Raw genomic sequence first — 27,626 nt, forward strand, 5'->3', positions numbered from 1 at the left:
ACTAACCAGCCAACCAGAAAGGACAGCAGGATGGAGAAAAAAGAAGCACCAGAACTGATTCCCCCACAGAAACTCTGACTTATATGTGATCCCAAAACCTTTTAGGAAACCTCCAAAACCAATTAGAAAGTTGCAGTACCTCAAGCAAGCTCAAAGCCTAAACCAGCCAGAAATGTGTAAGAAAAGTTGTTTCATATCAATTGCCTCAACCCCTCCTCAAACTGGCACAGTTCACAATAGTGATGAAAAGCCCACCTTGCAGCATCACCCTTGGGAACAGAAAAAAAAAAGAGAAGAATTATGTCCAACATTCTCAAGGGGGCTGCCCAAAGAACTATTTTCTGTCTTGCCTAACTCAGAAAACTGATGGAACTAGCATACACTGGATGCCTAGGGAAAACAAAAGACAGTTCTCTGGCTTGCTCAGAGAACCGTAAGTGCTACAGAAAGACACAAGAGAAGGCAAAATACTATAAGCTCTTGAAAAAACACCAATAAACCTCTTCAATTGGGAAATTACAAGCACAAGTCCAGAGAAGATGCACTCCCTAAAAGGTTTTAGAGGTACCAAGAATCTCTAGCTAGGCTGAATGATGGTGATCTTCCCCTCTATGAAGCCAGACCATAAAGACTGGGAGAGAAGCTGTTTTCCAAATGCAAAATCCACATCAATAACAACAAAAAAAATAAGGCACATAAAAAAACAGGGAATCATGACCCAGTCAAATGAACAAAATAAAGTTCTAGAAAATGACCTAAAGAAACAGAGCTGTGTGAATTAAATGACAAAAAATTCAGCCTAATTGCTTTAAAGAAACTCACAGTACTACAAGAGAACACAGAGAAAAATAGATGAAATCATGATGCATGAACAAATGAGAATATCAAAAAAAATATATATAAAGAACCAAAGATTCTAGAGTTGAAGAATACAATAAATGAACTGAAAAATTCTCAAGAGGTAATGGCAGATTTGATCAAGCAAAAGAAAAGAATCAATGAACCTGATGGGCGGGTCTTTGAAATTCTTGAGTCAGAAGAAAAAAAGAAAAGAAAAGAAAAAGAAAAATGAAGAAAGCCTAAGGGACTTATGGGACATCATCAAGATGACTAATATATGCATTAGGGGAATACCAGCAAGAGAAGAGAGAATGAAGCAGACAGCTTATTTGAAAAAATAATGGCCAAATACCTTCCAAATAGGAGGAAGAAAAAAATGGTATCTAATTTTAAGAGGCTCAAAGGACTCCAACTAGGATGAACCCAAGGAGGCCCATACTAAGATGCATTATAATCAAACTGTCCATAGCCAAAGGTAAAGAAAAATCTTGAAAGCAACAAAACGGAAAATACTGGTCATGTACAAGGAAGCTACCACTAGACTATCAGCAGATTTCTCAGCAGAAACCTTCCACATCAGAAAGGAGTGGGATGACATATTCACAGTGCTGGAAAAAAATACCTTCCAACTAAAACACTATTTACTATCTGGCAAACTGACTTTAAAAATGAAGGAGATATAAAGACCCCCTAGCATAAACAAAACCTGAGATAGTTCACCACCACTAAACCCACCTTACAAAAAATGCAAAAGGGAGTCCTACAACTTGAAACAAAAGGACACAAAACACAACACAAAAGCATATGAAAGTATAAAGCTTTCTGGTAAAGGTAAATTTATAGACAAATACAAAATCCTGTAATATTATAATGGTGGTGAGTAAATCACTTTTAATTCAGGTAGAGAGTTAAAATATAAAAACATTTAAAAAACTCAACTATATGTCAATGGATATGAAATATAAAAAGGTGTGATTTGTGTCATTAACAAAAATGGGAGAGATGTAAAGAAGTAAAGTTTTTGTACACAACTGAAATTGTTATCAGTTTAAAATACTTCATTGCAACTGTAAGATTTTATGTAATTGCCATGGTAACCACAAAGAAAATACCTATAGAAGATGCACAAAAGAAAGGAAGGAATCAAAGCATGTCACTACAAAAAAAAAAATTAACAAAACACAAAGGAAGGCATCTCAGAGAAAAAGAGGGGAAAAAATAACTACAATATATACAAAAAAACAATTAACAAAATGGCAATAGTAAGTCGTTCCCTATCAGTACTTACTTTAAATGTTAATGGATTAAACTCCCAATCTAAAGACATAGATTGGCTAAATGGATTTAAAAAAGAAAAGACTCAACTATATGTTGTCTACAAAACAGTTACTTTAGATACAAGGACATACACAAGCAGAAAGTGAAAGAACAGAAGAAACATCCTATGCAAATATAACCAAAAGAAGGAAGAGATACATATGATCAGAAAATAAAGAAAATATTTATATATAAGAAAATAAAGTCAAAAACTGTCACAAGAAACAAAGGACACATTATATAATAATAAAAGGGTCAATTCACCAGAAACACACTACGATTATAAATATATATGCAGAGCACTGAAACATACTAAGCAAACATTAACAGCATCAAAGGGAGAAATAGACAGTAACACAATTACAATAGGACATTTCAGTACCTCACTTTCAATAGTAGATATATCAACCAGACAGAAAATCACTTGGGAAACAGAGGACTTGAACATCATAATAGACCAAATGGACCTAACAGACAAATAAATGACACTCCAACACAACAACAGCAGAATCTACATTTTCTCAGTTGCACATAAAACATTTTCCAGGAAAGAGCACGAGTCTTAACAAAATTTAAGAAGACGGAGATCATACCAAGTATCTTTCCCAACCACAATGGAATGAAGTTAAAAATCAAAATCAAAAGGAAAACTTGAATATCCACAAATTTATGGAAATTAAACAACATAGTCTTGAACAACCAATGAGTCAAAGAAGAAATCAGAAGAAAAATCAGAAAATATCTTGAGACAAACAACAATGAAACACAACATACCAAAATGTATGGGATGCAGCAGAAGCAGTACTGGAGAAGTTTATAGTGGTAAACAGCCACATTAAAAAAGAAAAAAGACCTTGAATCAACAACCTAACTTTAGACCTCAAGGAACCAGAAAAACAGACTAACTCAGAAGAAAGGAAACAAAGATTACAGAGAAATGAAATAGAGCATAGACAAATGAAAAAATAATCAATGACATTAAGAGCTGTTTTTGGAGAATTTCAAGAAAATCAACAAATCATTTGCCAGACCAAGAAAAAAGAGAAATGACTCAAATAACAAAATCAGAAATGAAAGAAGATAAATTATAATTGATGCCACAAAAATAAAAAGAATCATAAGAGACTACTAACAACAAGTATACACCAACAAATTGAATAACCTAGGAAAAAAATGAATATATTTCTACAAAAGCCCAGGATAAGAGAGCTTCACTGGAGAATTCTACCAAAGATTTAAAGAAGAATTAACACCAATACTTCTCAAACTCTTCCCAAAAAATGAAGAGAAGGATACATACACTTCCAAACTTACCTATGAGGCCAGCACTACCCTGATACTGAAATGAGACAGAACTACGAGACAAGAAAAATACAGGCCAATATCCCTGATGAATATGGATGCAAAAATCAATAAATTACTAGCAAGTAGAATTTGACAACACCTGAAAAGGATTATATACCATTGCCAGGTGGGATTTATTCCTGGAATGTAAGGATGCTTCATCATATGAAAATCAATCAATGTCATACACCAAATTACCAAACTGAAGGACAAAAATAACATGATCATCTCAACTGATGCAGAAAAAGCATTTGACAAACACCCTTTCATAACAAAAAGTCAAACTAGACACAAAAGGAAATTACCTCAACATAATAAAGTCCATATAAGCAAAGCCCACAGTCAATATTATACCCAATGGTGTAAAACTGAAAACCTTTCCTCTAACATCAGGAACAAGGGAAGGATGCACACTCTCACCGTTTCTTTTCAACACAGTACTGGCAATCCTAGTCAGAGCATTCAGGCAAGAAAAACAAATGAAGGCATCCAAATAGGAAAGGAAGAAACAAAATTATCTTTGTTCATAGATGACATGAATATGCAGGAAACCATAAAGATCCCACACAAAAAAATGTTAGAATAAATGAATTCAGTAAAGTTGCAGGATACAAAAATCAACTTGCAAAAATCAGTTGTGCTTCTATAAACGAAAAATGAACAATGTGAAAAGGAAATTAAGAAAATATTCCCATTTGCAACAGCATCAAAAATAAAATACTTATGAACAGACTTACCAAGGAGGCAAAAGACTTTTACAGTGAAACTGACAAAAAATTTCTGAAAGAAGCTAAAGACACAAACAAATGGAAAGACACCCTATGTTCATGGACTCAAAGACTTAGTTAATGTTGTTAAAAGGTCCACACTACCCAAAGCAATCTACAGATTCAATTCAATCCCTATTGAAATCCCAATGGCATTTTCTCAGAAACAGAAAAAGAAATCCTAAAATTCATATGGAATCTCAAAGGACCCCAAATAGCAAAACTAATCTTGAGAAAGAAAAACAATGCCAGAGGCCTCACAATTCCTGATTTCAAAACATCTTTACAAAGCTACAGTATGGTACTGGTATAAAGACAAGTCATACATACCAATGGAATACAACAGAGAATACAGAAATAAACTCTTACACATACGGTCAAATGATCTTCAACAAAGATGCCATGGGTACACATGGGAAAGAACAGTCTCTTCAACAAATGGTGCTGAGAAAACTGAATATCCCCAAGCAAAGAATGAAGTTGGACCCTTAACTTATACTATACAATATATAAGTTAATTCAAGATGGATTAAAGACCTAAATACATGACCTGAAACTATGAAACTCCTAGAAGAAAACAAAGTGGGATAGTTTCAGGACACTGGATTTGGGTAATGAATTCTTTGACACCAAAAGCATACGCAATGAAAGCAGAAATAGCCAAATGGGACTATATCAAACTTAAAAATAAGAAATATCAAAGGAAACAATCAATAGAGTGAAAAGGCAACCTATGGAATACAATCTATTCAATCTTCTGGGCTCAACAGTCTATGTCAGGAGTACAGGAACCAGAGGGTTGAGGCTGGAAGATAGTAGAGGGGCCAAGGGACATCTCTTAAAGACAAGGAAGGACAGATGGGATGACAGAAAGCAAGTAAGAAAGCACACAAAGTCTGCAACCAGAGGTGGGTGTTTTAATTAAAGGTTTCAGGGGTAAAACAGTTCAGACCTACCTGCCTATGGGAATGGGAAGGAGCAGGAAGCAGAGGTGAAGGTTTTTGAAGATAAAATGGGTGGGGAACTGAGATGTTGTTAGAGGTTACCCATGTAAACAAAGACAGCGGATCTGCAGCAGAGTACAAAAGTATGAGTTCTTCAAAGACTGAGAAAGGCCTGGGAGATAACTAGATAATGAAGAGAGAAGATGACACAGCCAGAAAAGCACAGCCTCAAAGGAACAGGGATTCTTATACTGAGAAAATAACAGAAACAGTCCAGAAGCATTAGTGGAAAAAACGAGTAACAGTGTGTAGGAAACAAAGTCAAGGCTTACAGCACCCTGTATCTAGTAATGTAGAGACTGTTCTCACCAAGTCACCACTTTTCACTCCTTATTTTACTTAACCTTGCTGAGAAATGTAGGCCTTTTGGAAATTGTTGACTGTGGGCTTTCAGGACACTATTTCCTGATTTCCTCCTTTCTCTCTGGCTGTTCTTCAGATACTTCCCTTCCTAATCTAGAAATGCTTATTATACTCCCCAGGGACCAGCCATTAGACACTTTTTCTTTTGTATTTCTCTTCGGACAGTTTCATCTTTCAAGGCTTTAGGAACACCTGATGACTTCCAAATGTCTCCTTCAGTATAGTTCAAACTTTGCTTGAGAAACTAGTACTATTCCAGCTCCTATGGCTATTTCTATATGGGCTCTTTCTTCAAGGAACTTACTGTTTAAAGGGGAAAAAAAACAGAAGATTTTAACATCATAGGGACTCAAGAGGTATGGCAATATAAAGAGAGGCAATTTGACCAAGATGAATCACAAAGGATGACTAGGAACTGACAACACAAAGGGTGGGAAGACTGGTTCAGATAAGAGGGAAATGAGTGAGTGAAGGCAGAAGAGCCTAAGAACATGGTCTTATGACAACTGGAAGCAGTTCAACAGTAAAAAGTTCAAAGAAGGACTCAAAAAATATGAAGAGGCAGGGAGAAGCCACATTATGGGAGACTTTATAAGATATGATAAGAAATTCAGATTTTAGCCAGCAGAGGAGTAATCTTACAAAGGCTAATAACTTTCTCCACATAAAAATTCATGCACATATACTCCATCTGGCAAAAAGTTTCAGAACGTTCACACACTATTCATAAACCACTAGATAAGAACACTTGCAGCAGGAGTCACTAAAGGGTTTTAAGCAGGTCAGTGACTAAGTCAAATCTGCCTTTATGATAATTCCATTTTTCTAAACTGGGACCAAAGTTGGCAAAACTGGAGACAGGCAATCGAGTTAAGTGATGACTACTATTATAGACCAGGCAAAGAATGAAGAAGTAGCAGGAAAGAAGAGGAAACTGATGCAAGAAACATTTAAAAGATACTGCTACTACATACTGCTATGTAGGGGCAAATGAGTTGAAACAGCTAATACCTAGGTTTCTAAGATGGACACCTGGGTAGAAGGTAGCGCTACAAGCTGAAATGATAATGATAAACATTCATTAACATACAGTGAGTGGTTTTTGTAAATTATGTCCTTTAATCTTCACAAATTATCCTAAGAGCGAGGATTGTAAACTATTCCCACTAACATTTCTTAAACTTTTTTTAAGGACACGTAAGATATAATGAATAAAATGCAAAATTCACACTGATTCTAAAAACTGCTTCATTGGAGTACTTCAACAAAACAGCAGAATTTTGCTCATTCTGCCTTCTGAGAAGACTCAGTCAGAGGCAGTTCATCTATTCATCCATCCCTACCATGAACCAGAAGCATGTTTCCTTGTACTCAAAACAGAATATATAGGTTTCTACAATGCTTTGTGGTAGAAAAGTGGACAGACTATGACTCATGTCACTTCTATGCCTAACACTTTTCATTAGTTCCCATGTCTATCAGGAGAAAACCAGGGACTTTTCAGTAGTGTCAAGGCCTTTCACTATATGGTTCTAGCTTTCTAATTCCAACTACATTTTTCACCACTTCTCTCGTCTCGTAACTCTGTATTCCAGCATAACAGTTCAGAGGATTTGTTCTGCTGTCTTCCTTGGCTCCAGGTCTTAAAAAAGTTTTTCTTCCTGCCTAGAATACTATGATCTCAACATTTATAACTAATCATCCTCAAAGATTCAGCTTAGCTATCATTTCCAGGATCACGACTGCTGCTCCCACAGTAACCTGTACCTACTCTCAGTACACCTTATAATAACTGCCTATTAATTACATGGTAAGCTCCCTGAGACACATGATCCGGTAATTTATTTATTAATAAATTAATAAATAACCCAGTGAATTTCAGAGCCTCAATGAGGAGTCTTCAATTTCTCTCCTGATATTGTCTAGATAACAGTGTCAATTAACTCTATCTTTTTCTAGTACTTAACCATAAAGGGAAACAGATGTCAGGATACCTCCCAGTTTCTTAGGTATATCAGATGCACACAAAAGAATATGCAAAGGCTCAGTCTGAAGAAGAACGTGCTATCAGAACCCATAGGAGAGAAACCTGAAAACAGAAGAGCTATCTTTATTTGGTTGAAGAGATTTGTATCTTTTACTTCAGAATGTATTTCAAGATGTTACTTAATCCATAAATGTTTTTATACACATGTAAGTATATTTGAGTTGAAAGTCGTATAGAAATATTTTCTCCCACTCCACATTGAAAACAGCATCCAAGCTATATCTCAACTTCTGATTTCTGGTTCCACAAGTAAGGAGCTAGGAAATCACTTCTCCAATCCAATAACAAGTAAAAAGCTAAAGAGACTAAAAAATCCACAACTCTTCTTGAATCCCTAAGGGAGGGAGAACATAAACTGCAAACTGTTGTCCCTAATACTGAAGAGACAAACACAGTTTTACTGAAGCAGAGATCCACAAGCAGGAATCTGTGACAGGACATGAGACTGAGCATAGGTAAGTCTAGAGTTAAAAACTCTAGGGGGGCCCAGTCACAGGGGAGCCCCCACAGTTCTTATGAGACTTACCCCAAGAAGCTCAAGCAGGTTCTCAAAGCAAGTACTGGGGATAATCCTCTCATACTTCCAGCAGGGATAGGAGAAAAGGAACCATTTTGAGACACACCAGAGCCCTCTATTCTTCTTACCAAGGCCTGTCCTCAAGCAAACTAGTTTACCAGAGCCTACCCTGATGGGATATTATCAAATGCTTCCTTTTCCCTTATATCTCACTATCACATTACTAAAGCCCTATTTATAGCAATTCCTTTACTTGGGAAATCATGTGCAGCTATTAAGAAAAAATTACAAAGCATACTAAAAGGCAAAAAACACTATTTGCAACCACAGAGCAAGCATAAGAACTAGAAATGGCAGGGATGTTGGAATTAACACACCAGAAATTTAAACCAACTAAGGGCTAGTTAATATATAATTTACTAGTTTTAATGAATAAAGTGGACAGCATGTAGGAACAGATGAACAATGTAAACAGAGAGATGGATATCCTAAGAAAGAACTAAAACAAACAAACCTGGAGATCAAAAACACTGAAACAGAATTCAAAAATGTCTTTTATGGGCTTAATAGTAGACTGGAAACAACTTTTCTCAGTAGACTGAGAAAAGACTCTCTGAACTTGAAGATATATCAATACAATCACCAAAAACTGAAAAGCAAACAGAGCAAAGACTAACAAACACAAAACTGACTATCTAAGGACTGTGGGACAACTATAAAAAGTGTAGCATACACATACAAGGGATACCAGAAAAAGAAAAGACCATCAGAAATACTTGAAACAATGACTGAGAATGTCCCCAAATTAATATCAGACACCAAACAACAGATCCAGGAAGCTCAGAAAACACCAAGCAGGATAAATGCCCCCCCAAAAACCCTACACTTAGGCATATCATTTTCAGACTATAGATAATCAAAGGTAAAGAAAAAATTCTGAAAGAAGCCAGAGGAGGGAAACTCCTTACCTACAGAAGATCAAAAATAAGAATTACATCTGACTTCTCCTCAGAAACTATGAAAGGAGAGTGAAATGAAATATATAGAGTATTAAGGGGGAAAAAAGAAAGAAAAAAAAACCAACTTAGGGCTCCCCTGGTGGCACAGTGGTTGAGAGTCCGCCTGCCGATGCAGGGGACGTGGGTTCGTGCCCCGGTCTGGGAAGATCCCACATGCCGTGCAGCGGTTAGGCCATGTAGGCCCGTGAGCCATGGCCGCTGAGCCTGCATGTCCGGAGCCTGTGCTCCGCAACGGGAGAGGCCACAAGAGTGAGAGGCCTGCGTAGCTCAAAAAACAAAAAACAAAAAACACCAACTTAGAATTCTGTACCCTGTGAAATTCTTCTTTAAATGTGAGGAAGAAATAAAGACTCAGACAGATAAAAATTCAGGGAATTTGTTGTCAGTAGACCAGCCTTCTTGTTACAAGAAGTTCTCTAGAGAGAAGGAAAATGATACAGGATCAGAACCTCAAATTTACATAAAGAAGGAAGAGCACTGTAAAAGAAATAAGTGGAAAGTAAAGTAAAACCTTTTATTTTTCTTTATCTTAACTGACCTATCAGGTAACAGTTTGTTCAAAATAATACCACCATGTATTTGGTTACGAATACTTATGTGTGTGTACATATATGTGTGTGTACATATATGCTCATATATCTGTATATATATGCTTATATATGTATTTATGTGTATGTATGCTATTATCCAAGTGAAATGTACGACCGCAATGATACAAAAAATAGGAGGGAGGAATTAGGGTTATTTTGTTATTACAAGGTACTCACACTCCCTGTAATGTGATATAGCATTATTTGAAAGTGGACTAAGAGTAGATGTAAATGCAAACTCTATGACATCCACTAAATAAAGTAAAAATGTAGGATAACTGATATGCTAACAAAGGAGAGAAAATGGAATCATATAATATGCTCAAGTAAAAACCACAAAAGGCAGAAATAGAAGACAAAAATAGGAACAAAAAACAAGGGCAACAAATAGAAAATAGTAACAAACATGTTAGATATTAAACCAACTGTATCAATAATCAGTTTAAACATTAACGGTCTAAATGCACCAATTAAAAGAGATGTCAGAGTGGATCAAAAAATAAGACCCAACTATATGTTTTCTATACTTCAAATATAAAGACACATATAAATTTAAAAAGATAGAAAAAATATATGCCATGCTAACAATAATCAAAAGAAAGCAGGAGTAGCTATATTAACTTCAGCCAGAGGGCTTCCCTGGTGGCGCAGTGGTTAAGAATCCACCTGCCGATGCAGGGGACACGGGCTCGATCCCTGGTCTGGGAAGATCCCACATGCTGCGGAGCCACTAAGCCCGTGTGCCACAACTACTGAGCTTGTGCTCTAGAGCCCGCAAGCCACAACTACTGAGCCCGCGTACTGCAACTACTGAAGCCCGTGCGCCTAGAGCCTGTGCTCTGCAGCGAGAAGCCACCACAATGAGAAGCCTGTGCACTGCAACGAAGAGCAGCCCCCACTCACTGCAACTAGAGAAAAGACCATGCACAGCAACGAAGACCCAATGCAGCCAAAAATAATATAAAATAAATAATTTCAGCCAGAGCAGATTTCAAAGCAAAGTAGTTATCAGGGTTAAAAAAGGGGCATTACATAATGCGAAATGGGTCAGTTCTCCAAGAAGATATTATAATCCTTCATGTGTATGCCCCTAACAACAGAGCATCAAATTACATGAGGCCAAAAGTGATAGAACTGCAAGGAAAAACAGATGAATCCACTACCATAGTTGGAGACTTCAATACCTCTCTATCAGGAATGGGCAGATCTAGCAGGCAGAAAATCATTAAGGACACAGATGACTCAATAGCATCATCAATCAACTGGATATAATCGACATCTCTGGACTACTTCATCCAACAACAGATTACACATTCTTCTCAAACTCACATGGAACATTCACCAAGACAGACCACATTCTGGGCCAAAAAACACACCTTAACACATTTAAAAGAACAGAAATCATACAATGTCTACATTCAGACTACAACGGAATTAAACTAGAAATCAGTAACAGAAATATAACTGGAAAATCTCAAAATATGTGGAGATTAAACAACACATTTCTAAGTAACACAAGTCAAAGAAAAAAATCACAAGAGAAACTAAAAAATATTTTGAAATAAACACAACTCATCAAAATTTGTGAGATGCAGTGAAAGCAGTGCTTTACAGGGAACTCATAACATTAAATGCATTTATTAGGAAAGAAGACCTTAAAAAAAAAATCAATCATCTAAGCTCCCACCTTAGTAAACTAGAATAAAGAGCAAATTAAATCCAAAGTAAGCAGAAGAAATAATAAAAGTTAGAGCAGAAATCAATGAAATTGAAAAAAGGAAATCCACAGAGAAAAACCAAAATCTGGTTCTTTGAAAAGATCAATAATAAAACTGGTAATCCTCTAACCAGGCTAATTAAGGAAAAGAGAAGGCACACAAATTATTAATATCAGAAATGAAAGAGGGCACATTGCTACAAATCACATGGACATTAAAAAAACAATAAAGGAGTACTATGAACAATTCTATGCCCACGAAATTGATAACCTAGATGCAATGGACCAATTCCTTGAAAGACACAGTCTGTCAAAACTCACAAGAAACAGACAACCTGAGTAGGCCTATATCTATTAAAGATATTAAATCAATTAAAAAATAACCTTCCAGGGTTTCCCTGGTGGCGCAGTGGTTGAGAGTCCGCCTGCCGATGCAGGGGACGCGGGTTCGTGTCACGGTCCAGGAAGATCCCACATGCCGCGGAGTGGCTGGGCCCGTGAGCCATGCCCGCTGAGCCTGTGCGTCCGGAGCCTGTGCTCCACAACGGGAGAGGCCACAACAGTGAGAGGCCCGCGTAAAGCAAAAAAAATAAAAAAATAAAAAAAATAACCTTCCAAAACAGAAAGCACCACTACCAGAAGGGTTTAACAAAAATTTAAGGAAGAAACTATACCAATTCTCTACAATCTCTTTCAGAGGACACAAGTTATATCACCATAGTCTACTCTGATAAAAGGCTTACTTCTCCCATGATATAATGCATGTACAGTACTGAGCACTATGGCTTGTCGTATGGTAAGTGCTCAAGAAGATGTTATTACCCAAGTTCTGTAGGCTATGTACATATATCAGTTTATTTATATTTAACTGATCCTAGAATATTCTTCCTACATTTCTACAAGGGAATTGAAAAGGTAGAAATAAACATTTTACATAAATGTAGTCATTTCACTCTTTCACATAATAAATACTTACTACCTCTTGTATGCCTGGCACTCTCATTAGGCTTCCATGCTACTGACAGTATTAAATGAGCCAGACAACAAAGAAATCAATAGGAAACCAGTCAGATGACATTAAATCCCATGAAGATAAATACAGCACAGGAAGGGGCACAGGGAAGACAGAGCATGACCATTCTTTGAAGAAAGTTGGTCAAGGAAGGCCTCTCTGATAAGGTATCATTTAAGAGCTCTAAAGCAAGTAAGAAAGGAGGCCATGTGGATATCACAGAGAAGGGTCACAGAAAACAGGCACAAATCTTAAGAACACCAAAACATTAAGGGCAAGAGCATAAAGCCAGTGTAGACAAAAATGGTCAAGAGAAAATGGAAAGGTCACAGAAGTGAAAGGAAGTTCATACAGGGCCTTGTAGATCCTTTGATTTTACTCTGAGAGAGACGGGAAGCCTTTGAAAGGTTTTGAGTATAAGCAACATGGTTTAACTTCGATCTTAAAAAAGATCACTCTGGCTGCTACACAGAAAATACCTTGGTAAGGGGTAAGTATGGAAGCAGCAAGACTACTGGGAAACAACTTCATTCTTTTGGCAAATGATGGCTTTAATCAGAGTGGTTGAGGTGGAAATGGTGTTTAAAAAAAAAAAGTTGTTGAAGTATCAATTAATTTTAAAGGTGGAGTCAATAGGATTTGCTGATGTGAGTAAGACAAAGAGAAAACAAGGATGCTTCCAAAACAAAACTTTGGATGAACTGGAAGAAAAAAAGAGTTGCCACTGATTAAAATGGCAAAAAGATTACAAGAGAAGCAGATTTGAGAGGATGAAAATCAAAAGCTCTATTTTGTTTTGGACTTAAGTGTGAGAATCAGGCATCCAATTATTAGATATATATGTCTACAGTTCAGAAGGTAAGTCGGAGTTGGAGATGAAAATATGCAAGTTGTCATAGTATATATGTTAAAGTTCTTACCTAGAGAGAACAGATAATGATGGCCTGAGAACTAGGTCCTTGGTCATTATCCAACATTTAGAAAAAATAGGCTTTCCAAACACTGAACCATAAATCACTTGATACATTTACCCTTGGTTCCACTTACTGTATTAGTTATAGACCTGAAAACATAGCCTAAGTGTTAGAGATAGGGTTGGGGAGTAACTACCAAAGATAAGAAATCTGAAGTTACTAGAAACTGCTTTGAAATCATTAAGAAAATTAAAGAGTCTAAATTAATATGTGCAAAAAGACTACTACATGGTATATATAAATTTAAACAAAATTCAAGTATATAATACATATATAATTGAATAAAAAGATCTGGGTTATTGTGTTAGTTCTATTTCTAGGCTAAACTATAAATTAGCATGCAGCTGTTAAAAACTTTTACTATGTTTTTCTGCACTCTAGGAAATGGGTGACACTAGGAATTCCTAAAAACAGGCATATTCTTTAATTTTATATAAATTACTATTTTAAATGTACTCAAGGTGTTCCCTAGCTAAAGGATGTCAAATGCAAATGCATCTCAAAGTGCTAAAAAAAAATCATGCTTTAATAAATTTAAGATGTTGCCATTAATAAAACACACTAGCTAATTCTTAGGTAAAAACAAGATTCCTTCATCACCTATTTTGTAAATCAAGACCCACAAGATTAAGGTAGAACAAATCTTACTAAACTACTGCCTGGTTACAATTTCTACAGGTATAGGAATTTGAGAAACTGTATCAACCTCACATTCTTGCCATCCTTGGTTTTTACTACAAAATGCAAGCCTCCATCTTTCCTTTGCCATTCTTTACTCTTGATTCATCCATCTAACCTCCTCCACCAAGATGTCTAGAAATACATTTATGATATAGGCTGTCACCTATCTTCAACTGCTTTATATAATAGTTCCTCAATCTCTTAGCTTTCACTAAAACCTGATTTACCCCCGAAGGCTTTTCTTACATTGCAATCCTTTTAGGTGAGGGTTCCATAGACAACTCAAACCCCTAAGTGCACCATTTTTATTCTAATTGCTTATATTAAAAATAATGCCCATTCCCCCAAACAAAACAATGCACAGCACAAATACAACTTATTCTTTGAAACTCATGTTATCTACCTGAAATCCTTCTTCCTTCCCTCTCTGGCCTGGTAAATTATACCCATATACTAAAGGCTCTATTTTTCCCGAGTTATATTGCTGGCATTGTGACTTCAATGTCTGTGTGCATGATCTATCCCAACACTCTAGCCCCCAAAATATTTGACTTTCTTAACTTGAGGGTCCCTCACCTCCTCTCAATTTCAGCCAATCACCACCTTAGGCTCTGATCATTATCATCTATCTTTGTAAGAGTTTCACTTATACTGAACTATCTCTTTGACCCATCAGGCTTTTTGTAACCAACCCAACATCTTCACCTGGCATCACAACCTTTCCAACAGTGGCCATCGCCAATGACATATAAGTTCAACTACTCCAATGTTAACACTCTACACATATGCCACTTCCCATATGCTCTAATAGCCAACCCTGAAATACCATGCATCTTCGTCTAGCTATTAAAGAAAAGTCTTTAAACTGCAAGTATGCAGTAAGCTAACCTTAGCTGGCCACTCAGTAGCATGAGACTCTCAACAATATCTGGTCCACTTCTTCACCCATTTCCCCCAGTAACTTTCCAAGTTTTCAGTCTTCTCAAATCCCCTAACCAAACTCCGTGTTCCATGAGAACTACTTGAAAATATTTCTTAAAAAGTTACATAGTCAGGACTTCCCTGGTTGTGCAGTGGTTAAGAATCCTCCTGCTAATGCAGGGGACATGGGTTCAAGCCCTGGTCCAGGAAGATCCCACATGCTGTGAACAACTAAGCCCGTGTGCCACAACTACTGAGCCTGCCCTCTAGAGCCCACAAGCCACAACTACTGAGCCCGCATGCCACAACTACTGAAGCCCACGTGCCTAGAGCCCGTGCTGTGCAACAAGAGAAGCCACCGCAATGCAAAGCCCGCGCACCGCAACGAAGAGTAGCCCCTGATCGCCGCAACTAGAGAAAGCCCACAGGCAGCAAACAAAGACCCAACACAGCCATAAATAGATAGACAGATAAATTTATTACAAAAAAAAGTTACAGGGTCACAAAACTACCAAGAAATATCACCTTACTCCCATTAGGATGGCTACTATGAAAAAAACAGATAATTACAAATGCTGATGAGAATGTGGAGAAATTATAACCTTTGTGCATTATTAGGTCAGAATGCTAATTTGGAGCAGCCACTGTAGAAAACAGTACAGAGGTTCCTCAGAAAATTAAAAATAGGACTACCATATGATCCAGCAATCCCACTTCTGGGTATATACCCAAAGAAAGAAAAGCAGGGTCTCAAAGAGCTATTTGTACATTGCAGCATTATTCACAATAGCTAAAACATAAGCAACCTGTGTCCATCAACAGATGAACGGATAAACAAAATACGGTACATACATACAACAGATTATTCAGCCTTAAAAAGGAAGAAAATTCTGACATATGCTACAACAGGGATGAACCCTGACATCATGCTACATAAGTAAAATAAGCCAATCACAAAAAGACAAATACTGTGGGCGCTCACAGTAAATGAGGTAGAGTCGTTAAAATCATAAAGACAGAAAGTAGAATGGTGGTTGCCAGGGGCTAGGGAGAAGGGTGAATGGGGAGTGATTGTTTAACAGGTACATTTTCAGTTCTGCAAGATGAAAAGAGTTATGCAGATGATGGTGGCAATGACTGCACGACAATATGGATGTACTTAATACCACTAAATTGTATACTTAAAAATAGTAAAGATGGTAAATTTTGTTATGTGCATTTTACCACAAAATAATTTTTTTAACGGTTACATGGACACATAAATTTGAGAAATACATTTTATAGTCCCTTCTTGGAGATGCACAATGTACATCAGCATTTTAAAGGATTTCCACTATTTTCAGTAGAGAAATCTGCTGTTTAAGTCTGCATGTCCCAAGCTTAATCCACAACCACTTTTTCAAGAAGCACACAGTGGTGTAGCTACCTAATTTACTAAGAAAATTGACAGTTCAGACACAAATGACTTTGACTTCCCCATTCTTACCTACCAATACATTTAACATCACATATCCATTTTTACCTCCTTCTTCTAGTTTCATAAGATCTGGGTCTTTGCTCTTATTCAAGAGAAATCCCTACACCTATATTCTTCATTCCAACCCTTACTATCTTAAAAACCTTGCTTCAACAATTATCACTTCTCATATTATCTTAAACTTCTTATATTCTCACAGCTAATCACTGAAGTCTTACCTACTTTACCTTCTATTTTTCTTTCATCCAGAAAACTTTATCTTGAATTCCTAATATACCACTGCCCTTATTTAGGCCCTCATTGACTGAAGCCCTGGTCAACGTACCACCACATGATTTCTCCTCAATCCTGCCTCCCTGTTGGCAAAGTTATTAAAAATATACACCTAACAAGGTTACTACCCCTACTTAGCAAGTTCTTTACTGACTCCCAAATACCTATGAGAGACAGGCCAAGGTCCTTTACATAGTATGCAAGCACCTAGTCCTTTCTTTCAAGTCTCACCTCCTTCAATTTCCTACATTTCAGTCAGTCTATGATCTAAAAATCCTCAACTGCCTACTGTTCCCTACATTCACTATGCTGCTTTGTAACTCTGCTCCTGCTTCTGCCTAGAACGTGCTACCTAACTCCCAGTCACACTTCAAGACTTAACTTAGCCTTCCCTGATCACCCCTATTTCCCTGCCATCTGGATTAGGTCCCTATTGCATCAGGGTACTTGAGTACCCTGGTACTTCTTTATGTTCATGTTCCATCCTGGGTATCCTTCTACCACAATGATTGAAATGATTTGCTTCTGGGTCTTTCACACTGACTAGACTAAATTTATGTAGGTTAATTTAGCTTAACTAATCTTATGCATCTCTGTATCCACAAAACAGCACCCAATATCTTATACACAGCAGGCACTTAATAAATGATTGTTAAGCTGAACTCCTCCCCATCTATTTCCCCAAAACTGCTAGGTGAGCAAAAATATGTAAGAATCCAGGGGCATGCAATTATCTATCCAGAAGTAGAAATCTAGTAGCATGTTACCAAGATTTAGAGGTATTTATTTGGTAGGGAAAATATTAGACATGCGTATTCCTATCTTCCAATTTACTTTTTAAAGCATTATACTCTAACTGGAAATTATTTTCAAATAATGTGATACCATTTAAAGCAATCTAGAGCAACTTAAAAGACACCACAGCCTCAACCAAGTTATACTTACATTCGGCTAGCTTCAATGTCGTCAGACTGAGGTTCTCCTGATGATCTGTAAAATGCAATTCAGTAAAGTTAAGCAAAATATTCCATATTTCAAAAAGGGGCAAACATTTTATTTTGGAAGACAAATTTGACAACAAGATTTAATGGTTAACAGTTTTAGAAGTTCAACATGTGAAAAAGTGATCAAATCAGATTGCCATACAACACATTTATTGTAAGGGCTAGACTAATAAAAACTCAGTTCTCTTTTTTTTTTTTTAAGGAAAGGAAACTGTAAACACTATATTTAGATACCAACATACAAACCAGTGTAATAAATCATAATTACTCACAAAGTCAAATATTTATAATAAAACCCCACAACTATGAAACCTTCTACAGCCAAGTACTGGTTACCCACAATATCAAAAGTATTCACTGGTATTAACAGTCCCAAACTTTAGATGAGGGATCAGCAAACTACTGCCTGGGATGACAAACTAAGGCCTGGGTTGGCCGCCTATTTTTGTAAAGTTGTACTGCCACAGAATCATGCTCATTTATTTACGGCTGCTTTTACATTACAAAAGCAGAGCTGAGAAACTCTGTCAGAGACATGTGGCTCACAAAGCCTAAAATAATTATTACCTAGCCCTTTAAGAAAAAGTTTGCCAACCTCTGCTGTAGATAATTCAAATTTCAATCTAATACCCTTCTGAATTTTGAGACACTTAAGTCTGTTTTACCATTCTAACCATGATTACCTTATTTCAACAATGAAAGCAGCTTTCCCTGAAAATACACGGGCAGGATGTACTACCTGTCAAAATTGTACCATCCTAGGGTATTAAAATTTTGCTGTGGATAACTGTGAATTGACTTCAGTTATAAATAGTTGCCAGTTATTTTCTTTTTTTTTTTTTAATATACTGCTGCTATTTTAAGTAGAAATACTGAAAATTCTAAGACACTAAGAAGCCTTTTATTTTCATTTTGGGGCATGAACCAATTTTGCCTACCCCATCATGCTGTTAAAAATAAATTCCTGTTACTCTATTCACTTTTACAACCAGCATCAGTCAATATATAATGTATTAAGGTGAATCAACATAATACTGATTTCTAACACTTCTAATTCACAAAACAGGTAAAATATTTTTTAGAGGTCAAAAGCTAAATTTTCAAACTGACATTACAAGGACTTGATTTGTAAATTTATAACTGACTTGAGACTTCAAATTCTAAACAACTTTTAACAAGAGAATCTTAAAATCAGAGCCACCAGAAAAGAAAAGAATCTGTTTTCCATATTTCTTAGATTTTAAAAAACTCACTTCTTTATCAGACTTTCAAAATTACCCCTCACTGCAGTGGTCCAAGGACAAGAATGCAAAAAATAAAAATAAAAAATAAAAAAAAAATCCAGCAGCTCAAATATTTATTTTAGATCTTCTTTGCAGTATATTTACATTTTCAATTTTGCACAAAATGATATTAGAACTAAAAACTGGGGCATGCTGGAGGTGGCAGTGACTTGGCAGTGACACAAATGCAAAAATTTCACTCCACCCTCTCCCCCAGGGAGCAAGCAAATCACCTTTGTGACACACCTGGTCTCCACCAGCCTTGTGGGTAAGTACCCCAAGATTGCTTCCAAACTTGTATCTCTCAGACAGAAGAGCTAAAAAGTGATGATAACCCCATGTACCAGCTGACTCATTTTTGAAAGTGCGACCCTCCAGCATCAGATGTCATACTGTAAGGAGGCAGAGCAGGCTTGCAAAACAAAAAATAAACCTGCTGGCACTAAGGGAAGAGAGGCAGATTAGAAGCTTTCATACATGTAGGCGGCAAAACTTTCAAAATTAACAGGGAAAGAGAGAGAGGGGAAAAACTGAGGACACAATGACAGGGAAATTAAACTACTACTGCAAAAAGGTAAGATACAAGCAAGAGGAAAAACAAATCCAAGTCTCAGAAGCACAATTTTTAACTGCTGCAAAGTTTTGAGATTCTGAAATGGGATAGAGGTTAAATACATCAAATGGTAACTACATTCTATTTTCCAAAGTCTATTCTCTAAACAAGAGGATATGTAAACATTAGCACCAAAATGTCATGAAATTACTGTAAATAAACTAGATCACTTAACATTAACATATATTAACGTGAGCTACCAAAAACCACTTTAAGTCAAACTAAGTAATTTAAACCAATTCAGTCAACAAGAAGAACAAAAGAATAAGGACTGAAGATTATTACCTTAAAATGATCTATCCTAGGTCTCTTAAACAGAGTTAGCATAATTGTTTTTTATTCAAAACAAAAATTGTTTTTTAATCAGAGAAAGGTGAATATACACTGAACAAATAGAAGCACCTTTTACCTTACAGTGAGCAATAACAGTACCTGCCTGAATAAATTTCTAGTCATTCTGCTTATTGTATTCTGTTTTATTCTAAATATTCTAAATAATTAGAATATTATTTATTCTAAATATTTTACTAATTTTCTAAATAATTTACTAAAGAATATCCTAAAATTAGGATCCAAACTCTCAAAATTATAAAATACCTAAGATCTAACAATAGTTTCCAAGCTTCAATTTAGCCCCTGAAGAGTCTCTTTATTCTTTACTCTCAAGTTCTTGGAAGTAAGGATCTGGTACATATTTTAATTTTACCAAATTGAGGACATATAACCAAAGGAGAAAAAAACCCAAAAAGTATTGACTTAGGTTAACCTAAAGTTCATCAGAATAACAAATCAGAAAAGAGATTTCTATGAGGTCCAGCTTCTCTAGCCTGCAAGCCAAGCCCTTCTACTGTAACTCTCTAGGAGACAAGTATACTAGATTTATTAAAACTCTCACCACGTAAAAAGCACACTTTAAAAGGCATATTAAGACTTTTTTCATAGTTTTTTTTAATGTTCATAATAAAATGTTTATTTAAAAACTAGAAACTTTTTAGAAATACTTTCCTGTTTATTCATACAGATAGGTCTGGGGAAAGGGCACGAAATATTTTAGGAAGGAGATTAAATGGAGAAACAGGTCAACTCTTAGGTCCACTATTCTTAGCAGGCAGTATTCCTGCCAACTGTACATTTTCTTCATTTTTTTTACAGCACGTATTTTACAATGACAGCCTTTTAAAGGCTGTAAAATAACATTCAAAATTACCTTTTACAAGCTGTGGCCATTCGGTGACATCAGGGTGATCACAGCTTTGAGTCACTGATTAAAAACAGGTTGTCACACCAGTCTAGCTGCTAACTTGATCTGAGCGTAGGTTTAATAACTCTAATAAATTAAACAAATCTTTAGTTAGAACACTTTAATATATAAACCCAATTCATTGTTCAAAAATAATCTTCAAAGGTTCAAATTAGGTGCCAATGCAACAACCATCAGAAGAGTAATTATAGAAATGCTTTTAAGGACTATTTTCCAGCATTTTTTTTTCCTTAATGATTTCTTCACTTGAGAAAATATAATAATCTCCTGTACTTTTATGAAATGTTACAGTTTACAAAGCACTTTGGTCAATGGCATCTTAAATCTAAAGATAATTTGGGCTCTACCTATTCAGAGCAGATACTATAGAAAGAATTTAAAAGAAGAAAAAGAAAAAACCAAGCAGCCTTAGAGTGATTAATTGACTTGCCCAAGATTTTAGTATTAGCGTTGAAGCCAGGACTAGGATTAAAAACCCAGATATACTGACTGCCTATCCAGAGTTAGTATTCTGTGATTTTATTTAGTTTTGCTATAGAGTCTCATGATTTAAATATACGAACAAAGATTTAAAATATGGATTGACACCCCACCATTACAATAATTTAAATGGGACTAATAGTAGTACAGTTTTCCAGGTAGTCAAATGCTTAATGGAACAGTTATACACCCACACCCACACAGATACACACACTCACACACCCACACACACACACACACACACACACACACACACACACACACACACACACACACACACACACACAGTCTATTCCAACTTATTCCATATTAAAATAGGATAATCTAACATTAGCCAACACTCCTTGGGTATTTCATGAAAACATGTTCTCCACATCAGCCATAAACCCACTAATATTCAATTTCATGAGAGAGAATGGCAAAATATGAAAACATTTCCTCCTCCTTCAACCTAGTATCTTTTGATCCTCTGACTTGGCCTTAGCTGAACTTTCCTGATTCCTGATTATCATGGTTCACATTTATCAGGCATCCTAATCACACTGTAGTTTCAGGCAAAGATACACATCCAAAATATCCCAGAATCAAGAACTCATGTCCTGCAACTAGTTTTTCCCCTGATGATTTCCCTACCAAACTATATATCCCGGCCAAATCTGAAAAGTGAACTGAGGAAAGATGAGAAAATTAGGAAAGAAAAAAAAAGATCCTTGATAGTTAACACCTTCCAAGTGACAACAGACAACCACAGAAGGTGGTTTACTGCACGGATCCAGAGCCCTATATAAAATAGCAAGTTATCTGAGAACCCTAAGAGAAGGGATGAAACATCAATGCTTGAGCCCATACCTCTGCAGCCTATGAACTTGGGCTTCAAATTCAGATAAGGGTGAGAGTTTGCCTAAGAATACATTAACTTCAGGGGACTCCAATACAGGCATACTTCATTTTATTGTGCTTCACAGATATTGTGTTTTTTACAAACTGAAGGTTTGTAGCAGCCCTGCATCAAGCATGTCTATTGGTGCCATCTTTCCAACTGCATTTGCTCTCTTCATGTCTCTGTGTCACATTTCGGTAATTCCTGCAATATTTCAAACTTTTTCATCATTATTATATTTGTTATGGTGATCTGTGATCAGTAACTTTTGATGTTACTACAACAACTCGCTGAAGGCTCAGATGATGGTTAGCATATTTTAGCAATAAAGTATTTTGTAATTAAGGTATGTACATTACTTTTTTAGACATAATGCTATGGCACACTTAATAGACTGTAGTATAGTGTAGACATAATTTTTATATGCACTGAAAAGCCAAAAAATTCACCTGATTACCTTTATCTGCCTTATTGCGGTGGTCTAGGACTAAACCTGAAATACCTGAGGTATGCCTATAACTGGGATTTTTAATATATATATTAAATATATATATTAATATATATTTAATATATATATAGAAATATATATTCAAATTCCCCAGATTTTCCTATCATAGTTGCATGTTTTCTAATAAAAACCTAGAATATTCCTGAGGTCATATGGGAAAGAGGTAAGGCGCCCCTGAAATGAACAGTGTTTCCTGTGGGGTCCTCATAAGACTAATAGTGTATGTGGATTTAAAAGCTGCAAGTCTAACTTTCCAACCTGTAAACATAAAAATGAGAAAGTCAAAATACCTTTTAACTGATTAATTAATTGAGATGAATTAATTCATTAAAGAGCTACGTGTATTGTGAAAATTACTGAGGCAAGTCCTCTCTTCTAGACCTCCGTTTTCATGAGGTCCAGTGCTCCACACAGCAGAGGTTCCAGAGTCAGTCTGGATTCAAGTCCCTGTTTGGTCACTTACTAGATGGAAAATCTTGGGCAAGTTACTTAACCTCTCCAAGCCTAAGTATCCTGATATGCAGAACTAAGATAACAGTAGTATCTATTTCAGAGGGCTGTCATGAGGATGAACAAACATATATATTGTTCACAACAGTGTCTGGCACATAGTAAGAGCCCAACAAATGGAAGCTATTATTAACTCATAGCCTAACAGCCAAACTTACCCTCTCAACCTTCTTATGCAATTATTTTACTTCTCATAGCATACTAACCTCTTCTAAAATTCTTCAGAATCCCACCTGGATTCCTCATACAGTCTACCTGGTAGCACAGTGATTTAGCACCTAGCACATGCTTTAAAAATGGCAGACACCCAAATCTGCTGAATACATTTGTCATTATTCTAACCATGGCATTAAGATATACATGCAATTTTGAATTCCAAAAAATAAAACGGAAACATACCATATTTCGCCAAACTTCTGAGGAGCTGGTGAATTCTAAAATCAGGCTCTTACAGATTTTTAACCTAAAATATAAAACACCTCACTCAATTCTTTTTACACAGACAACTGGATGGACAACTTTCATAGAAAAAATTTTTTCTAAAATTTATTATAAAAGCAAATTCATTTGTAATACTTATGAATATCCAGAAACATATTAAGAGACAAATGCCCCTAATGCTGTTGCCAGGATGCATGGAAAGGTGGTTAGGCAGGCCCTGTGGTCTGAGTGCTTTCAGCTGGCAGAACCATGATACCCATTTTCATCCAAAGAACTTACTGCTTGCCGTTTCTTTGCTCTTCCCTCCCTCCAAAATGGCTGAAAATATATGAAAACTGTTTAACTACGTGCCTGTAATTCCTTCAGATACCTACAGCAATTAAGCTTTTAATTAAATTCCCTATGCTGAGGACCTGCTGTATTAGGTACATATATGGGCATCTGCCCAACTACCTCCTGAGTAGCAGCCTTTGGCAGGTCCCTTGACCTGTAAGTCTTAGGTGTCAGGTTGTTGTAATAGAGAAAATATTTTTAAAGTATGTAGGACAATGCCGCCTGGAGCATAATAGGGCCTCAGTGTATGGTAGCAAATATTATTTCTTAAATCAAACATTTCATATATCTATCAGAACTTAACTTATCAAAAACCAAATTCTGAAGCTTAAAGCATGCATCCAAATAATCACCGTAAATTCTTAACTCATCTGTATATTACCAGAGCATTCCTCAGTTGAACAGGAACTAAAGTCTTTTAATACATTTCCTCTTATTGCATATGAAGAAACCAAGTCCCCCACCAAATAAGGAAACCCACCCAGCATCCTACAGGTTGATGGCAGAAAATGAATATATTATACTGCATATAAATATTTTTTTAAAATTAACCAAGTGTTAAGAGCACTGAGTCTCAAACTCTGTTCTATAATACAATCACCTAAGGAACCTGTAAAAAATGCAGATACTGGGCTTCCCTGGTAGCGCAGTGGTTGAGAGTCCGCCTGCCGATGCAGGGGACACAGGTTCATGCCCCGGTCTGGGAAGATCCCACATGCCGCGGAGCGGCTGGGCCCGTGAGCCATGGCTGCTGAGCCTGCACGTCCGGAGCCTGTGTTCCGCAACGGGAGAGGCCCGCGTACCGCAAAAAAAAAAAAACAAAAAATGCAGATACTTACTTGATCTCAACCTCCAGAGACTGTGATTCAGTACATAAAATGGGGGTGTGTGAATCTGTATTTTTAACATACATTTCAGGTGATATGCATACCCCAATTTGAGAAACTTTGCCTTAGAAGATTAGGAACACATAATCACAGAATGTACCAAATCTACGAAGATATAGGATAAGTAACAGAAACTGTAAGCACCAGAAATGTTACCTGCACTCTTGGCAAATTTAACCATTAGCACTCTTACACCAGACCTAGTGCCTTTATTTTATTTATATACACATTCCTTTCCAACAGAGGGCTCAGTCTAATAATCTAATAAGAAAGGAATCAAATAATAAGAAATGCCTATACCAATCCACCTGTCCCTGTAACGTTTTCACTTATCCTTAAAATAGCCCATCTGCCTGCTCTCTTTCTCTCTCCCTCTCTACACAGGTGCATACATATTATTATTACATCTGTCATGTCCTTTATCTCCTCTCCAACAGCCTATTTCCTTCACCTCCTTGTAACCCTAGGTCAAACTTAATTTCAGACTACCTTTTCTATCACTTTTTTATTGTGTCCACTCAGCAATCTTGTTCTCCTTTATGCCATGTTTATGGTGTCTTAAATTTATGTGAAAGCTACTTGTTGAAACTCATTAAGTTTTGTACATTTGTAAATTTCACAACAAAAGACTGTTCCAATAACTTTCTTGTGTAAATTTTCCTGTCTTTAGGCTCTCCTCATTCTAGTCCATTCTGCAGTTAGACTAAAATTTCAAAACACTGCTTTCATATAGTACTTTCAACATAATTCCCTCAACTCCATTAACTCTTTACAGTACCATTTCCTTACTCTCCTTCCTTTAACTGCCAGAAAGGCCTGAAAACGGTTAGCTCAGATGCTAACATACAAAACCTTCCACATACTGAAACTTTTCTTATAAAAGTCATCATCATTCTTATATGTCCCAAATCCTGTGGCCTCTTAATCCTACTTTTTCTCTGCAGCATTTCACACTGCTAACCATTTCTCACCCCTCCTGGACTTCCATAATGCTGTACCTGCCTGTGTTCTTCTACCTCTGACAGGAACTAAGTCTTCTGCTAGTTCATCTTCCTACCCCTCAATCATAGCCACTCTCCAAGTTTCTATCAATAGCCCCTTTTCGTAGGTTAAGAATTAATTTTCTGTGCAATGTCATCATCCATTCCTATAGCACCTCTCTATACTTAGGATCCCTAACTCTACATCTTTAAGCCTTCATCTCTTGAGTCATAAGCCTGCTACTCTCAATTACCAATAGTACACATGCACTTGGTTGTTTCATTAGCATCTAAAATCAAGCTCAATTATTCCCAAAAAACGTACTCCACCCTGAATGTGCCTAATCTTGTTGTCCTACTAGTTACAGAATGAAAAAAATTGGTGCCATTCTTTATTATCTCCCCCTCATTTTTATTTAGCCTAACCAATGTATGGTTTGATACTAAAGGTCATTCAAAGAATGTCTACTAGCTAAAACTAATACAATGTTATATGTCAATTATAACTCAGTTTAAAAATATGTTTGAGTGTCTACTAAGTGGATGAAGACATAGTGGTAAAGAAACTAGACAATCTTGTATCTCCATGTAATGGGGGAAATGTGCACAATAAAAACCACAATAAACTAGGTAACTGCAATGCATAGTTAAGTGTTGTGAAGAAGAAATCAGGATATGGTTAAGTGTACATATACAGTACTCTGACTTAGTCTGGGGAAAAAGGAAATACGTTCTTCATGAAGTAACATATAAACTGAGCTTTGAGGCATGAGCAAGGTTTATCCCAGACATATTAAGAAAAACCGTGGAAGGTATAACAGTACCACTGCCAGTCCAGTCACCCATTAGAAAATTCTGAGTCATATTCTAAAGAGAAGGCCCCTCTCTTTGCAGTACAACAAACCGTTCACCCAGTGCTATCAAGTCTACCTCAGAAATTCCCCCACACTCCAACATTGCCCCCAATTATTCCTTTGTTGGCTTTGTTCCAGAGTAACATTTCCTATGAAACTATACAAAATTTGGCCAAAACCTGCCAGTCCAGCCTCTTCTCTCAGACTAGACCACACTTGTAGAGAACACATATATCATTCATTTTTATTTTTACAGTGCTTGAAAATGTTCACAAAATATACTTCACAGGATAAACATCTTATGAAGAGGAAAGTTTTCTTTTACATGACTTGCTTTAGAGGTCATTTAACTAGTGAATACAAGATTAAAAACAAGTTGTCTGATTGTAAAGGCCATGCTCCTTCCCTTGTACACTTCTAATTTATACCCAAATCCTGTAAATTTTTTCTTTGAAATATCACTTGCATCCTTTTTTCCCCATGCATAGTCATGTTATAGATGCTCATTACTTCACCTAGTTTTACTTTTTCCTCTATCCTTGACTCTGCCACTAGAATTATCTTCCTAAACACTCAAATTTGGCCATATCACTCTCATACTCAAAATCTATACTTTCCCAATGCCCACAGGATAAATTTCAAACTATCATATGAAGTCCCTGCCACTGGCTTCCACCCATTCATACAAGCCTTACTGCCCACTCTATGACATCATTACCAAGTACCTGA

The 27,626-nt window shown here is 36.5% G+C and overlaps 1 protein-coding gene across 5 annotated transcripts in view; it reads right to left on the reverse strand.

Annotated features, from left to right (window-relative positions):
- Positions 1-27,626, reverse strand: part of UBE3A (ubiquitin protein ligase E3A) — a 92,095-nt gene that overhangs the window by 40,003 nt on the left and 24,466 nt on the right. For 2 of the 5 annotated variants that reach the window (XM_060155334.1, XM_060155363.1), the window contains exons 2-5: positions 23,802-23,865; positions 20,971-21,090; positions 19,397-19,592; positions 17,809-17,853 (exon numbers count right to left, since the gene is read on the reverse strand). In XM_060155334.1, coding sequence (XP_060011317.1) covers positions 17,809-17,810 — 2 coding nt within the window. In that variant the 5' untranslated portion in view covers positions 17,811-17,853; positions 19,397-19,592; positions 20,971-21,090; positions 23,802-23,865. Of the gene's footprint in view, positions 1-17,808; positions 17,854-19,383; positions 19,593-20,970; positions 21,091-23,801; positions 23,866-27,626 lie in introns of all 5 variants that reach the window. The other 3 variants (XM_060155324.1, XM_060155315.1, XM_060155344.1) reach the window with 3 other exon arrangements.

This window comes from Lagenorhynchus albirostris, chromosome 1 (assembly GCF_949774975.1).
Source record: "Lagenorhynchus albirostris chromosome 1, mLagAlb1.1, whole genome shotgun sequence".
In the NCBI taxonomy this organism is placed as follows: domain Eukaryota; kingdom Metazoa; phylum Chordata; class Mammalia; order Artiodactyla; family Delphinidae; genus Lagenorhynchus; species Lagenorhynchus albirostris.